The following is a 17,001-nucleotide window of genomic DNA, read 5'->3' on the forward strand; positions in this document are numbered from 1 at the left end:
GGTGCTTGATGGTTTTTGCGACTACACTTGAAGAAACTTTGAAAGTTCTTGAAATGTTCCATATTGACTGACATTCATGTCTTAAAGTAATGATGGACTGTCATTTCTCTTTGCTTATTTGAGCTGTTCTTGCCATAATATGGACTTGGTCTTTTACCAAATAGGGCTATCTTCTGTATACCCCCCCTACCTTGTCACAACACAACTGATTGGCTCAAACGCATTAAGAAGGAAAGAAATTCCACAAATTAACTTTTAAGAAGGCACACCTGTTAATTGAAATGCATTCCAGGTGACTACCTCATGAAGCTGGTTGAGAGAATGCCAAGAGTGCAAAGCTGTCATCAAGGAAAAGGGTGTCTATTTGAAGAATCTCAAATAAAAAAAAGTTTTTGATTTGTTTAACACTTTTTTGGTTACTACATGATTCCATATGTGTTATTTCATAGTTTGTCTTCACTATTATTCTACAATGTAGAAAATAGTCAAAATAAAGAAAAACTCTTGAATAAATAGGTGTTCTAAAACTTTTGACCGGTAGTGAACAAGTTTTGATTGGTTTGCAGTTTAGTACTCGGCGGCGTTTACCTGTCCAGCCAGTGAACACAAAAGTAAGTATTTTGAAAAAAAATGCAAGAATTGACAAACGGAAATGTGCTCAGAAGAAATAAATATACACAATATGTGAAAACCAGCTCCTCCCTTGACAGAGATCGATCATCTGGAAAACTAAAGCAGATGGCTTGCTATGGCCCACCACCTATGGGTGCCAGTATAGCCCACCACCTATGGGTGCCAGTATAGCCCACCACCTATGGGTGCCAGTATAGCCCAACACCTATGGGTGCCAGTATAGCCCACCACCTATGGGTGCCAGTATAGCCCACCACCTATGGGTGCCAGTATAGCCCAACACCTATGGGTGCCAGTATAGCCCACCACCTATGGGTGCCAGTATAGCCCACCACCTATGGGTGCCAGTATAGCCCACCACCTATGGGTGCCAGTATAGCCCACCACCTATGGGTGCCAGTATAGCCCACCACCTATGGGTGCCAGTATAGCCCAACACCTATGGGTGCCAGTATAGCCCACCACCTATGGGTGCCAGTATAGCCCAACACCTATGGGTGCCAGTATAGCCCAACACCTATGGGTGCCAGTATAGCCCACCACCTATGGGTGCCAGTATAGCTAAGACGCTTTCTTTGACAGTTTGCTTGTTGTATAATAGTTTAGATTATTATTATACATTATATAGGCTCATACATGCTTACAGCCAGTTATGGAGTTTAACCAACTGTCACCGGTGTGATGAATTGACAGTGAGAACTAAACTGCAACATGAGGTTTACTCCATGGTCACAATGGGGTGCACTCACAGTCAACGCTGACTCCATGGCCACAATGGGGTGCACTCACAGTCAACGCTGACTCCATGGCCACAATGGGGTGCACTCACAGTCAACGCTGACTCCATGGCCACAATGGGGTGCACTCACAGTCAACGCTGACTCCATGGTCACAATGGGGTGCACTCACAGTCAACGCTGATTTCATTTCAAAGGTACTGAAAAGCCATTTGATGAATTCCAGGAAGAAAAGGGACAGAGACCGTTTGACAAAATAGAGATAGTTTATTTAATATCTGTTGTCTTGACAACTGGACACAGTGGCATATTTTACTGTATTCTCAAGCTTTGAGTTTGGTGTCTCCGGTGGCCCCCTCCTCTTCAGAGGACCTGTGTATCTCCCAGCTGAGGCAGGTGTCAGAGTCGGAGTCCTCCTCGCCCTGCTCCACCAGGGAGGCCGTCTTGGTCAGCATGACGTCCAAACTCCTGTAGGCCATCGGGTCAAAGCTGGTCCGCCCAGACCTGATGGAGAGAGAGATTATTGTATTTACTGCACAATTTAAAGGCATTACAGAGTGGCAGTGGCAGGGAGGTGGAATTATTTCACACGTTTAATATATGAATAAAACAAACAACAATTATAAATTCAAATACATATTTTCTTCTTCTTCTGTACCTCCAGGCCTTGAGGTCCTGAGAGATGTTCTTGACCAGGCTCTTCCCTCTCACGGTGCCCATCCTGCGGATGTCAATGCCGGACATCAGGTCCTCTACGTACTGACCCAGGGAGATGGACTCTCTGTACTGGGCTGACCAGTCCACTGGCTCCAGGACCTGCTCCAAGTACAAAAATACAAGATACATTGTGGTACTGTATTGCTCAGTTGGTAGAGCATGGCGCTTGCAACGCCTGGGTTGTGGGTTCGCTTCCCAGGGCCACCCATACGTAAAATGTATGTACGCATGACTGTAAACAAAACATTCATATATAATTATTATCCCAAAGGAAAACTCTTCCCAATGGGCAAAAACTGGTTGAATCAACCACGTCATTTCAACCTCAAAATTAAATTGGATGACTTTGAATAAATGTGGAAAACTGATTTGATTTGCAAAAAGTAATCAACATTATATTGGGGGAATGGTGGCTGTTTTACGGGCTGCTGACCAATTGTACTATTTTGTGTATTTTTTGGTGCTTTTCGTAACTTTGTTTGTAGATAATGTTTCCGCCATTGTTTTCTATGACTGAAAAGAGCTTCTGGACATCAGAACAGCGATCACTAACCTCGATTTGGACAAGGACTTCTACTTCAATGAGTCGGAGGCAAAAGACATTGATTATCCCGGACCAGGCCCAAATCCCCGACACTCGAAGGAGGAAACTGCGCTATAGAAGCCGGTGTGCGGGATACCTGACGAGACTACGTCGGAGAGTGGATAAACCGCCTTCACCCTCCGTTCTATTGGCGAACGTGCAATCACTGGAGAATAAACTGGATGAGCTCCGTTCGAGACTATCCTATCAACGTAATATCCTGTTTCTCCCAGTCGTGGCTGAACAAGCACATAGTAAATATAAATCTAGCTGGTTTTTCTATACATCGGCAGGACAGAACGGTGGCGTCGGGGAAGCTCAGAGGGGGTGTGTGTCTCTTTGTTAACACCAAGTGGTGCGCGATCTCTAATATTAAGGAAGTCTGGAGGTTCTTCTCACCTGAGTTAGAATACCTCGTGATAAGCTGTAGACCAAACAGAGAGTTTTCATCTATATTTTTTGAAGCTGTCTGTTTACCACCACAAACCGATACTGACACTCAACCAACTGTATAGGGCCATAAGTGAACAAGACAATGCTCACCCAGAGGCGGCACTCCTAGTGGCCGGTGACTTTAATGCAGGAAAACCACATTTCTACCAGCATGTCACCTTGGCAAGTAGAGACGAATAAACTGTAGATTTATTCTATTCACAGATACTCATACAAAACTCAAACAGGAAGTACCAGGGACGAGTTCAATATAGAAGTGGTCAGATGAAGTGGATGCTAAGCTACATGACTGTTTCACTAGCACAGACTGGAATATGTTCCGGGATTCATCCGATGGCATTGAGGAGTTTACTTAATAAGTGCATCAACGACGTCGTCCCCACAGTGACCGTCCGTACATATCCCAACCAGAAGCCATGGATTACAGGCAACATCCACACTGAGCTAAAGACTAGAGCTGCTGCTTTTAAGGAGTGGGACACTAATCCGGATGCTTATAAGAAATCCTGCTATGCCCTCCGACGAACCATCAAACAGGCAAAGCGTCAATACAGGACTAAGATTGAATCCTACTACACCGGCTCTGACACTCATCAGATGTGGCTGGGCTTGTAAACGGTTTACAAAAGGAAACGAGCCACAAGCTGCCCAGTGACGCGAGCCTACCAGACAAGCTAAATACCTTCTATGCTCGCTTTGAGGCTAGCAACACTGAACCATGCATGAGAGCAACAGATGTTCTGGATGACTGTGTGATCACGCACTACGTATCTGATGTAAGACCTTTAAAAAGGTCAACATTCACAAGGCCACAGGGCCAGACGGATTACCAGGATGCGTACTCCGAGCACGCTGAGCAGCTGGCAAGTGTCTTCACTGACATTTTAAACCTCTCCCTGACCCAGTCTGTAATACCTACATGTTTCAAGCAGACCACCATAGTCCCTGTGCCTAAGAACACCAAGGTAACCTGTCTAAATGACTATCGTAGCACTCACATCAACACCATCATCCCTCCAAGCTCATAACTAAGCTAAGGACCCTGGGATTAACCTCCTTCTGCAACTGGATCCTGAACTTCCTGACAGGATGCCCCCAGGTGGTGAGGGTAGGTAACAACACATCCACCTCACTGACCCTCAACATGGGGCCCCTCAGGGGTGCGTGCTCAGTCCCCTCCTGTACTCCCTGTTCACCCACGACTGCGTGGCCACACACGACTCCAACACCATCATTAAGTTTGCCGACAACACAACAGTGATAGGCCTGATCACTGACGAAGATGAGACAGCCTACAGAGAGGTTAGAGACCTGGCCGTGTGGTGCCAGGACAACAACCTCTCCCTCAACATTAGCAAGACAAAGGTGCTGATCATGGACTACAGGAAACGGAGGGCCGAGCACGCCTCAGGAGGCTGAAAAGATACATATGCCCTCAGATCCTCAAAAGGTTCTACAGCTGCACCATTGAGACCATCCTGACTGGCTGCATCACCGCCTGGTATGGCAACTGATTGACATCTGACCGTAAGGCACTACAGAGGGTAGTGTGTACGGCCCAGTACATCACTAGGGCCAAGCTCCCTGTCATCCAGGACCTTTATACCAGGTGGTGTCAAAGACTCCAGCCACCCAAGTCATAGACTGTTCTCTCTGCTACCGCACGGCAAGTGGTACCGATGTACCAAGTCTAGAATCAACAGGACCCTGAACATCTTCTACCCCCAAGCCATAAGACTGCTAAATAGTTTGTTAAATAGTCTGGGTAGCTATTGGTTAACTATCTGAAATTGACCCTTTTTTAACTCTTTTGACTCCTCACATATGCTGCTGCTACTGTTTTATCTAGTGCCTAGTCACTTTACCCCCCATTATACAGTGGCAAGAAAAGAAAAAGTATGTGAACCCTTTGGAATTACCTGGATTTCTGTGAACCCTTTGGAATTACCTGGATTTCTGTGAACCCTTTGGAATTACCTGGATTTCTGTGAACCCTTTGGAATTACCTGGATTTCTGTGAACCCTTTGGAATTACCTGGATTTCTGTGAACCCTTTGGAATTACCTGGATTTCTGTGAACCCTTTGGAATTACCTGGATTAATTGGTCAGAACAATAGACAAACACAGTCTGTTTAAACTAATAACACACAAACAATTATACGTTTTCATGTCTTTATTGAACACACCATGTAAAAAGTATGTGAACCCTTGGATTTAATAACTGGTTGACCCTCCTTTGGCAGCAATAACCTCAACCAAACGTTTTCTGTAGTTGCGGATCAGACCTGCACAACAGTCAGGAGGAATTTTGGACCATTCCTCTTTACAAAACTGTTTCAGTTCAGCAATATTCTTGTCTGGTGTGAACCGCTGTCTTGAGGTCATGCCATAGCATCTCAATCGGGTTGAGGTCAGGACTCTGACTGGGCCAGGAGGTCAGGACTCTGACTGGGCCAGGAGGTCAGGACTCTGACTGGGCCAGGAGGTCAGGACTCTGACTGGGCCAGGAGGTCAGAACTCTGACTGGGCCAGGAGGTCGGGACTCTGACTGGGCCAGGAGGTCAGAACTCTGACTGGGCCAGGAGGTCGGGACTCTGACTGGGCCAGGAGGTCAGGACTCTGACTGGGCCAGGAGGTCAGGACTCTGACTGGGCCAGGAGGTCAGGACTCTGACTGGGCCAGGAGGTCAGGACTCTGACTGGGCCAGGAGGTCAGGACTCTGACTGGGCCAGGAGGTCGGGACTCTGACTGGGCCAGGAGGTCGGGACTCTGACTGGGCCAGGAGGTCAGGACTCTGACTGGGCCAGGAGGTCAGGACTCTGACTGGGCCAGGAGGTCAGGACTCTGACTGGGCCAGGAGGTCAGAACTCTGACTGGGCCAGGAGGTCGGGACTCTGACTGGGCCAGGAGGTCAGAACTCTGACTGGGCCAGGAGGTCAGAACTCTGACTGGGCCAGGAGGTCGGGACTCTGACTGGGCCAGGAGGTCAGAACTCTGACTGGGCCAGGAGGTCGGGACTCTGACTGGGCCAGGAGGTCAGAACTCTGACTGGGCCAGGAGGTCGGGACTCTGACTGGGCCAGGAGGTCAGAACTCTGACTGGGCCAGGAGGTCGGGACTCTGACTGGGCCAGGAGGTCAGGACTCTGACTGGGCCAGGAGGTCAGGACTCTGACTGGGCCAGGAGGTCAGGACTCTGACTGGGCCAGGAGGTCAGGACTCTGACTGGGCCAGGAGGTCAGGACTCTGACTGGGCCAGGAGGTCGGGACTCTGACTGGGCCAGGAGGTCAGGACTCTGACTGGGCCAGGAGGTCAGGACTGACTGGGCCAGGAGGTCAGGACTCTGACTGGGCCAGGAGGTCAGGACTCTGACTGGGCCAGGAGGTCGGGACTCTGACTGGGCCAGGAGGTCGGGACTCTGACTGGGCCAGGAGGTCAGGACTCTGACTGGGCCAGGAGGTCAGGACTGACTGGGCCAGGAGGTCAGGACTCTGACTGGGCCAGGAGGTCAGGACTCTGACTGGGCCAGGAGGTCGGGACTCTGACTGGGCCAGGAGGTCGGGACTCTGACTGGGCCAGGAGGTCAGGACTCTGACTGGGCCAGGAGGTCAGGACTGACTGGGCCAGGAGGTCAGGACTCTGACTGGGCCAGGAGGTCGGGACTCTGACTGGGCCGCTCCAGAAGGCGTATTTTCCTCTGTTGAAGCCATTCTGTTGTTGATTTACTTCTGGGTTTTGGGTCGTTGTCCTGTTGCATCACTCAACTTCTGTTGAACTTCAATTGGTGGACAGATAGCCTTACATTCTCCTTCAAAATGTCTTGATAAACTTGGGAATTCATTTTTCTGCCGATGATAGCAAGCTGTCCAGGCCCTGAGGCAGCCCCAAACCATGATGCTCCCTCCACCATACTTTACAGTTGGGAGGTTTTGATGTTGGTGTGCTGTGCCTTTTTATCTCCACACATAGTGTTGTGTTCCTTCCTTCCTTCCTTCCTTCCTTCCTTCCTTCCTTCCTTCCTTCCTTCCAAACAACTCAACTTTAGTTTCATCTGTCCACAGAATATTTTGCCAGTAGTGCTGTGGAACATCCAGGTGCTCTTTTGCGAACTTCAGACGCGCAGCAATGGTTTTTTTGGACAGCAGTGGCTTCTTCCGTGGTGCCCTCCCATGAACACCATTCTTGTTTAGTGTTTTACGTATCGTAGACTCGTCAACAGAGATGTTAGCATGTTCCAGAGATTTCTGTAAGTCTTTAGCTGACACTCTAGGACTCTTCTTAACCTCGTTGAGCATTCTGCGCTGTTCTCTTCCAGTCATCTCTGCAGGACGGCCGCTCCTAGGGAGAGTAGCAACACTCCTGAACTTTCTCAATTTTATAGACAATATGTCTTACCGTGGACTGATGAACATCAAGGCTTTTAGAGATATTTTTGTAACCCTTTCCAGCTTTATGCAAGTCAACAATTCTTAGTCTTAGGTCTTCTGAGATCTCTTTTGTTCGAGGCATGGTTCACATCAGGCAATGCTTCTTGTGAATAGCAAACTCAAATTTTGTGAGTGTTTTTTATAGGGCAGCTCTAACCAACATCTCCAATCTTGTCTCATTGGTTGGACTCCAGGTCAGCTGACTCCTGACTCCAATTAGCTTTCGGATACGTTTTTAAGTCATTAGCCATACTTTGTCCAACCTGTGAATGTTCAAATGATGTCTTCAATATAGACAAGAAAAATACAATTATGTGTGAGTTATTAGTTTAAGCACACTGTGTTTGTTTATTGTTGTGACTTAAATGAAGATCAGATCAAATGTTATGACCAATTTATGCAGAAATCCAGGTAATTCCAAAGGGTTCACATACTTTTTCTTGCCACTGTATGTACATATACCTCAATAACCTGGTACCCCTGCACAGTGACTCGGTACTGGTACCCCTCCACATCGACTCGGTACTGGTACCCCTGCACATCGACTCGGTACTCGTACCCCTGCACATCGACTCGGTACTCGTACCCCTGCACATCAACTCGGTACTGGTACCCCTGCACATCGACTCGGTACTGGTACCCCTGCACATCGACTCGGTACTCGTACCCCTGCACATCGACTCGGTACTCGTACCCCTGCACATCGACTCGGTACTCGTACCCCTGCACATCGACTCGGTACTGGTACCCCTGCACATCGACTCGGTACTGGTACCCCTGCACATCGACTCGGTACTGGTACCCCTGCACATCGACTCTGTACTCCGTGTTTATAGCCAAGTTATCGTTATTCATTGTGTATTTATTCCTTGTGTTATTATTTATATTTTTTCTCTGCATTGTTAGGAAGGACCCGTCAGTAATCATTTCACTGTTAGTCGCCACCTGTTGTTGGGAAGGACCCGTCAGTAATCATTTCACTGTTAGTCTCCACCTGTTGTTGGGAAGGACCCGTCAGGAAGCATTTCACTGTTAGTCTCCACCTGTTGTTGGGAAGGACCCGTCAGTAATCATTTCACTGTTAGTCTCCACCTGTTGTTGGGAAGGACCCGTCAGTAATCATTTCACTGTTAGTCTCCACCTGTTGTTGGGAAGGACCCGTCAGGAAGCATTTCACTGTTAGTCTCCACCTGTTGTTGGGAAGGACCCGTCAGGAAGCATTTCACTGTTAGTCTCCACCTGTTGTTATGAAGGACCCATCAGGAAGCATTTCACTGTTAGTCTACACCTGTTGTTAGGAAGGACCCGTCAGGAAGCATTTCACTGTTAGTCTCCACCTGTTGTTATGAAGGACCCGTCAGGAAGCATTTCACTGTTAGTCTCCACCTGTTGTTGGGAAGGACCCGTCAGGAAGCATTTCACTGTTAGTCTACACCTGTTGTTGGGAAGGACCCGTCAGGAAGCATTTCACTGTTAGTCTCCACCTGTTGTTAGGAAGGACCCGTCAGGAAGCATTTCACTGTTAGTCTCCACCTGTTGTTATGAAGGACCCGTCAGGAAGCATTTCACTGTTAGTCTCCACCTGTTGTTGGGAAGGACCCGTCAGGAAGCATTTCACTGTTAGTCTCCACCTGTTGTTATGAAGGACCCATCAGGAAGCATTTCACTGTTAGTCTCCACCTGTTGTTATGAAGGACCCATCAGGAAGCATTTCACTGTTAGTCTCCACCTGTTGTTGGGAAGGACCCGTCAGGAAGCATTTCACTGTTAATCTCCACCTGTTGTTGGGAAGGACCCGTCAGGAAGCATTTCACTGTTAGTCTCCACCTGTTGTTAGGAAGGACCCGTCAGGAAGCATTTCACTGTTAGTCTCCACCTGTTGTTATGAAGGACCCGTCAGGAAGCATTTCACTGTTAGTCTCCACCTGTTGTTGGGAAGGACCCGTCAGGAAGCATTTCACTGTTAGTCTACACCTGTTGTTGGGAAGGACCCGTCAGGAAGCATTTCACTGTTAGTCTCCACCTGTTGTTGGGAAGGACCCGTCAGGAAGCATTTCACTGTTAGTCTCCACCTGTTGTTATGAAGGACCCGTCAGGAAGCATTTCACTGTTAGTCTCCACCTGTTGTTAGGAAGGACCCGTCAGGAAGCATTTCACTGTTAGTCTCCACCTGTTGTTAGGAAGGACCCGTCAGGAAGAATTTCACTGTTAGTCTCCACCTGTTGTTATGAAGGACCCGTCAGGAAGCATTTCACTGTTAGTCTCCACCTGTTGTTGGGAAGGACCCGTCAGGAAGCATTTCACTGTTAGTCTCCACCTGTTGTTGGGAAGGACCCGTCAGGAAGCATTTCACTGTTAGTCTCCACCTGTTGTTTACGAAGCACGTGACAAATATAATTACATTTGATTTTGATTTGAATTTTGTCTTTTTTTTCATCCAACTTTTAACCTAAATCCACCGGGTGAATGTTTTGGTTGATTACACGTTGAATTGCCAACTCAACCAACATGTAATTTAAAAGTAGATGTTGAACTGATGTCTGTGCCCAGTGGGTTATTCCCAAAGGGGTCCTCTGGTCAAACAGAAAAACATCTACTGATTAAAAAACAATGGACTGGTCGACTGCGGCTACATGGTGATGATGAAAAGTCCAGAACATTCCATTACCTTCTCGGCCTCTCTGTGCAGCCGCCTCTCTCCCTTCAGGAAGTCAACAGGGCTCTGACAGGCCTCCACATGTTTCTTCATCTCAGTGTGGACCTTGAATGAATTAATGCATACATTTGATTAGATATTGTAACAGAAAAAAACAACACGTTCTTTATACTGTAGACTACATATTTTAGTGTTATGTTGTTATGCGTCTTGTATGTACCAATTCATCACCAGTGAATTGAATTTCCAAGAAAGATGATGTAACAGTGGATGCATTAGATCAGGTTTAATACCTGCTGCAACAAGGGAACGCAGTTGCCATCGGGTTAGGGTTATTTCAGGCAAAGATTTTTTATAACTAACCCAAGATAGACCAGAGCCTTTCGTTTCCAATGGGAGCAAATGAATCATAGTGGGCAGAGCCAAGCACGAGCTAGTGAGATCCTATTGGCCCATTCTAGCATTTATTTGCATATTTCCGTTAGGGAACGCCTATTCTGAAGTGTGCGTGTGCAATAACTAAATTCACCGTTGCACTCCTTCTAAACAACACCATTTTTTAAAAACTTTGCCAAATGGTAAAGTCTACAGAACGCAGTGCACTCTGTTTGTTACAGGTTATAGTTTTGGAAACAGAAAACTGTATGGAGATCAAATCTTTCATCGATGAGAACATTTGGAGAATGTCGGCCAAAATCCATCTCGCTCCATCTTCTCCCACTGCCGGCCACTGGGCTTCCTTTCATCAGCAGATTTGGTAGTGATTTGAAAACGCCAACTGGATGCTTCACATTTATACATCAGGTGAAATATCTGGCTCATTGTTCTAATTGAGCAACCTCTGTAGCTCAATTGGTAGAGCATGGCGCTTGTAGCGCCAGGGTAGTGGGTTCGATCCCCGGGACCACCCATACGTAAAAATGTATGCACACATGACTGTAAGTCGCTTTGGATAAAAGCTTCGGCTAAATATTATATTATTATATTATTATATTATTATATGTCTACAGCCTCCCGCTATCTGTGCTTCAGCTCCACTATAAGCGTTGCGTTACTTTGCAATCAGGGTCAGAGTAGTGCAGAAGATGGCGCATGCTGAGACAGTGAAGAAAGGAGAGGAGGGTGGATCAAGGGTGAGGGATTCTGAGAGGATCCCTGTGAATAGTAGATCTGTGCCAGAACAGAGGGATCGGCCAATGAGTGATTTATGCTTCAGTGAGGTTGGCTTCGTAGCGTTCATAGCAATGGTTATCAACTGTACCGCAGAGATGGAACGTAAGTCACAGAACATAGATGTTGTGGTGGCAGCTGCAGAGAAGTACTTGGGGGTACGAGATTTGACTTACAGGGTGTGTTGAGTGGTGGTGTTCTGTCCTCCCAGGTCGTTGGCCTGGGGTAGGATCAGATGGGGTTAAGTAGTGGAATGAAGGTGGTGGGTTTTAATGAGTGTAGGGTTAGTTGGTAGAGTGAATACAAATATATTTGTAATTTTATTTTTCCTGTTTCCCCTTTTGTATCACACATTGTAGTGTATTTCTACTATAGTCCAGTTGGGGGCGGTAATGCAACATATTGGATGCCAACCGCCATTAAACTCCACAGAAGAAGACTCCGTGTCAATGTGATGATCTACCTGCTACACAGAGCACATTGTTTAGAGAGGAGCAGAGGGGAAGAGGCATCTGTATTCTATTTTTCCCGTACTCAGTGGTGTGAAAATACTTTAAAGCACTACTTAAGTAGTTTTTTGGGGTAACTGTACTTCACTTCACTACATTTCAAATGAAAATTATGTAATTTTACGCCATATATTTTCCCTGACACCCAAAAGTACTTGTTACATTTCGAATGCTTAGCAGGACAGGAAAATGGTCTAATTCACACACTTAAGAGAACATCCCTGGTCATCCCTATTGCCTCTGATCTGGCGGACTCACTAAACACATGCTTCATTTGTAAATGATGTCTGAGTGTTGGAGTGTGCCCCTGGCTATCTGTAAATAAAAATAAAAACATTGTGCTGTCTGGTTTTCTTAATATAAGGAATTTGAAATGATTTATACTTTTACTTTTGATACTTAACCTCTACGGGATCGGTGTCCCGTATACGGGACGGTTGAGCTAACGTGCGCTAATGTGATTAGCATGATTGTTGTAAGTAACAGCAACCTTTCCAGGACATAGACATGTCTTATATGGGCAGAAAGCTTAAATTCTTGTTAATCTAACTGCACTGTCCAATTTACAGTTGCTATTACAGTGAAAAAAGACCATGCTATTGTTTGAGGAGAGTGCACAACCACAAAAAACGTATCACGGCAACTGGTTTGATACATTCACCTCTGAAGGTAAATAATGTACTTACAGTCAGTAATCTTGCTCTGATTTGTCATCCTGAGGGTCCCAGAGATAAAATGTAGCATAGCTTTGTTTGATAAAATCAATTTTTATATTCAAATGTAGGACCTGGGTTCTACAGTTTGAACCCCTGCTGTCTCTGGCTCCACACCCACCCCGACCGGCCATCTAGATGTGTGAAAGTTAGTGTATAAGCTAATGATCCATCATGTATGACATTCCTGGGAGTGTGTAAACTTACATTTAGTATTACCATATCATTTTTGTATGTTCTCTATAGTTATGTACTTGAAAATGTATCAATTGACCAATTCGGCACATTTGGGCAGACTTGATACAAAATAGTCCAGTATTGCAACTCTTCACTGGATCAATCTGAAACTTTGCACACACACTGCTGCCATCTAGTGGTCAAAAAATGTCTGCCCTGCTAGAGCTGCCCCCGGTCAACTGTAAGTGCTGTTATTGTGAAGTGGAAACGTCTAGGAGCAACAACGGCTCAGCCGTGAAGTGGTAGGCCACACAAGCTCACAGAACGGGACCGCTGAGTTCTGAAGCGCGTAGAAATCATGTGGCCTCGGTTGCAACACTCACTACCGAGTTCCAAACTGCCTCTGGAAGCAACATCAGCACAAGAACTGTTCGTCTGGAGCTTCATGAAATGGGTTTCCATGGCCGAGCAGCCGCACGCAAGCCTAAGGTCACCATGCGCAATGCCGACATTGGACTCTGGAGCAGTGGAAACGCGTTCTCTGGAGTGATGAATCACGCTTCATCTGGCAGTCCGATGGACAAATCTGGGTTTGGCAGATACCGGGGGAAGGCTACCTGCCTGAATGCATAGTGCTAACTGTAAAGTTTGGTGGAGGAGGTATAATGGTCTGGGGCTGTTTTTCATGGTTCGGGCTAGGCCCTTTAGTTCCAGTGAAGGGAAATCTTAACGCTACAGCATACAATGATATTCTAGCCGATTCTGTGCTTCCAACTTTGTGGCAACAGTTTGGGAAAGGCCCTTTCCTGTTTCAGCATGACAATGCCCACGTGCACAAAGGGAGGTCCATAGAAATGGTTTGTCGAGATTGGTGTGGAAGAACTTGACTGGCCTGCACAGAGCCCTGACCTCAACCCCATCAAACGCCTTTAGGATGAATTTGAACGCCGACTGCGAGCCAGGCCTAATCGCCCAACATCAGTGCCCGACCTCACAAATGCTCTTGTGGCTGAATGGAAGCAGGTCCCTGCAGCAATGTTCCAACATCTAGTGGAAAGCCTTCCCAGAAGAGTGGAGGCTGTTATAGCAGCAAAGGGGGGACCAACTCCATATTAATGACCATGATTTTGGAATTAGATGTTCGACGGGCAGGTATCCACATACTTTTGGTCATGAGTGTAGATAGCCATAGATAGATAGATAGATAGACAGATAGTATTAATTTGTAAACATTTCTAAAAACATAAGTCCACTTTGGGTTTTAGGTACAAGCATATGTATCATTACATAATGTGTGGTGGGTTCTATGTACAAACATATATAACTCAAATGTCCTTGTTATGTTATTGTTATCCTCACCTTCTGGGGAGCGCTGAGCTCGTCCATGCCATCCTGGAGGCTCCGGCACCTCATGGCGCACTCCGTGTGGACCTTCATGACCATGTGGCTCACCTTCATCTGGATCTCCCAGATCAGACTGTCCCCCAGCTTCTTCAGGAACGCCTCAATGTCCTTAGAGGAGGAGAGGAGGTCCTGCTTCTGGCCCAGCAGACCCTACAGAGTAACACAGAGATAGGACTGTCAGCTCATCTCTGATTTACACTGGGTCGAGACCCTACAGAGTAACACAGAGATAGGACTGTCAGCTCATCTCTGATTTACACTGGGTCGAGACCCTACAGAGTAACACAGAGATAGGACTGTCAGCTCATCTCTGATTTACACTGGGTCGAGACCCTACAGAGTAACACAGAGATAGGACTGTCAGCTCATCTCTGATTTACACTGGGTCGAGACCCTACAGAGTAACACAGAGATAGGACTGTCAGCTCATCTCTGATTTACACCGGGTCGAGACCCTACAGAGTAACACAGAGATAGGACTGTCAGCTCATCTCTGATTTACACTGGGTCGAGACCCTACAGAGTAACACAGAGATAGGACTGTCAGCTCATCTCTGATTTACACTGGGTCGAGACCCTACAGAGTAACACAGAGATAGGACTGTCAGCTCATCTCTGATTTACACTGGGTCGAGACCCTACAGAGTAACACAGAGATAGGACTGTCAGCTCATCTCTGATTTACACTGGGTCGATACCCTACAGAGTAACACAGAGATAGGACTGTCAGCTCATCTCTGATTTACACTGGGTCGATACCCTACAGAGTAACACAGAGATAGGACTGTCAGCTCATCTCTGATTTACACTGGGTCGATACCCTACAGAGTAACACAGAGATAGGACTGTCAGCTCATCTCTGATTTACACTGGGGTCGTATTCATTAGTGCACCCCGTAGCAAAACGTTTTGGAATGGACAATGTTTTGCAATAAAAATGAATTTCTTATTGGATGAGTTCAGGTAGTCCCTCCCCTTTTTGGTACATTTTCTTCCCCCCTGGTTTCTAGTGAATACGACCTTGATGTGATCATTTCTGTTTGAAGTCATCTATTAAATCAAATCAAATTTTGTCACGTGTGTCGAATACAACAGGTGTAGACTTTACCGTGAAATGCTTCCTGACGAGCCCTTAACCAACAACGCAGAGTTAAAAAGTAAGAACAATTTGCTAAAATAAAAAGGAAATAGTAACACAATAACAATAATGAGGCTATATTCAAGGAGTAGCAGTACTGAGTCAATGTGCAGGGGTACCAGGTAGTAATGAGACTATATACAAGGAGTACACTTACATTTTAGTCATTTAGCAGACGCTCTTATCCAGAGCGACTTACAGTTAGTGAGTGCATACATATATTTTTTTTATACTGGCCCCCCGTGGGAATCGAACCCACAACCCTGTTCGCTGATTCTCTCTATAGGCCTATACAGTTGAAGTCGGAAGTTTACATCCTCTTAGGTTGGAGTCATTAAAACTCGTTTTTTCAACCACTCCACACATTTCTTGTTAACAAACTATAGTTTTGGCAAGTCAGTTAGGACATTTACTTTGTTCATGACACAAGTCATTTTCCAACAATTGTTTACAGACAGATTATTTCACTTATAATTAACTGTATCACAATACCAGTGGGTCAGAAGTTTACATACACTAAGTTGACTGTGCCTTTAAACAGCTTGGAAAATTCCAGAAAATGATGTCATGGCTTTAAAAGCTTCTGATAGGCTAATTTACATCATTTGAGTCAATTGGAGGTGTACCTGTGAATGTATTTCAAGGCCTACCTTCAAAGTGCCTCTTTGCTTGACATCATGGGAAAATCAAAAGAAATCAGCCAAGTCCTCAGCAAAAAAATTGTAGACCTCCACAAGTCTGGTTCATCCTTGGGAGCAATTTCCAAATGCCTGAAGTTACCACGTTCATCTGTACAAACAATAGTATGCAAGTATAAACACCATGGGACCACGCAGCCGTCATACCGCTCAGGAAGGAGACGCGTTCTGTCTCCTAGAGATTAACGTACTTTGGTGCGAAAAGTGCAAATCAATCCCAGAACAACAGCAAAGGACCTTGTGAAGATGCTGGAGGAAACAGGTGCAAAAGTATCTATATCCACAGTAAAACGACTCCTATATCAACATAACCTGAAAGGCCGCTCAGCAAGGAAGAAGCCACTGCTCCAAAACCACCATAAAAAAGCCAGACTACGGTTTGCAACTGCACATGGGGACAAAGATCGTACTTTTTGGAGAAATGTCCTCTGGTCTAATGAAACAAAAATAGAACTGTTTGGCCATAATGACCATTGTTATGTTTGGAGGAAAAAGGGGGTGCTTGCAAGCCGAAGAACACCATCCCAAACCGTGAAGCACGGGGATGGCAGCATCATGCTGTGGGGGTGCTTTGCTGCAGGAGGGACTGGTGCACTTCACAAAATAGATGGCATCATGAGGAAGGAAAATTATGTGGATATATTGAAGCAACATCTCAAGACATCAGTCAGGAAGTTAAAGCTTGGTCGCAAATGGGTCTTCCAAGTGGACAATGACCCCAAGCATACTTCCAAAGTTGTGGCAAAATGGCTTAAGGACAACAAAGTCAAGGTATTGTTGTGGCCATCACAAAGCCCTGACCTCAATTCTATAGAAAATGTGTGGGCAGAACTGAAAAAGCGTGTGCGAGCAAGGAGGCCTACAAACCTGACTCAGTTACACCAGCTCTGTCAGGAGGAATGGGCCAAAATTCACCCAACTTATTGTGGGAAGCTTGTGGAAGGCTACCCGAAACGTTTGACCCAAGTTAAACAATTTAAAGGCAA

At 46.1% G+C, this 17,001-nt stretch overlaps 1 protein-coding gene across 1 annotated transcript in view; it reads right to left on the reverse strand.

Moving 5' to 3' along the window:
- Nucleotides 1-1,617: 1,617 nt before the first annotated feature.
- The window catches only part of LOC121577534 (E3 ubiquitin-protein ligase TRIM63), a 58,998-nt gene continuing 43,614 nt past the window's right edge, over nucleotides 1,618-17,001 (reverse strand). The window contains exons 4-7 of the mRNA XM_041891230.1: nucleotides 14,135-14,329; nucleotides 10,219-10,311; nucleotides 2,029-2,186; nucleotides 1,618-1,874 (exon numbers count right to left, since the gene is read on the reverse strand). Coding sequence (XP_041747164.1) covers nucleotides 1,694-1,874; nucleotides 2,029-2,186; nucleotides 10,219-10,311; nucleotides 14,135-14,329 — 627 coding nt within the window. The 3' untranslated portion in view covers nucleotides 1,618-1,693. The remainder of the gene's footprint in view (nucleotides 1,875-2,028; nucleotides 2,187-10,218; nucleotides 10,312-14,134; nucleotides 14,330-17,001) is intronic.

This window comes from Coregonus clupeaformis, chromosome 12 (genome assembly GCF_020615455.1).
Source record: "Coregonus clupeaformis isolate EN_2021a chromosome 12, ASM2061545v1, whole genome shotgun sequence".
In the NCBI taxonomy this organism is placed as follows: domain Eukaryota; kingdom Metazoa; phylum Chordata; class Actinopteri; order Salmoniformes; family Salmonidae; genus Coregonus; species Coregonus clupeaformis.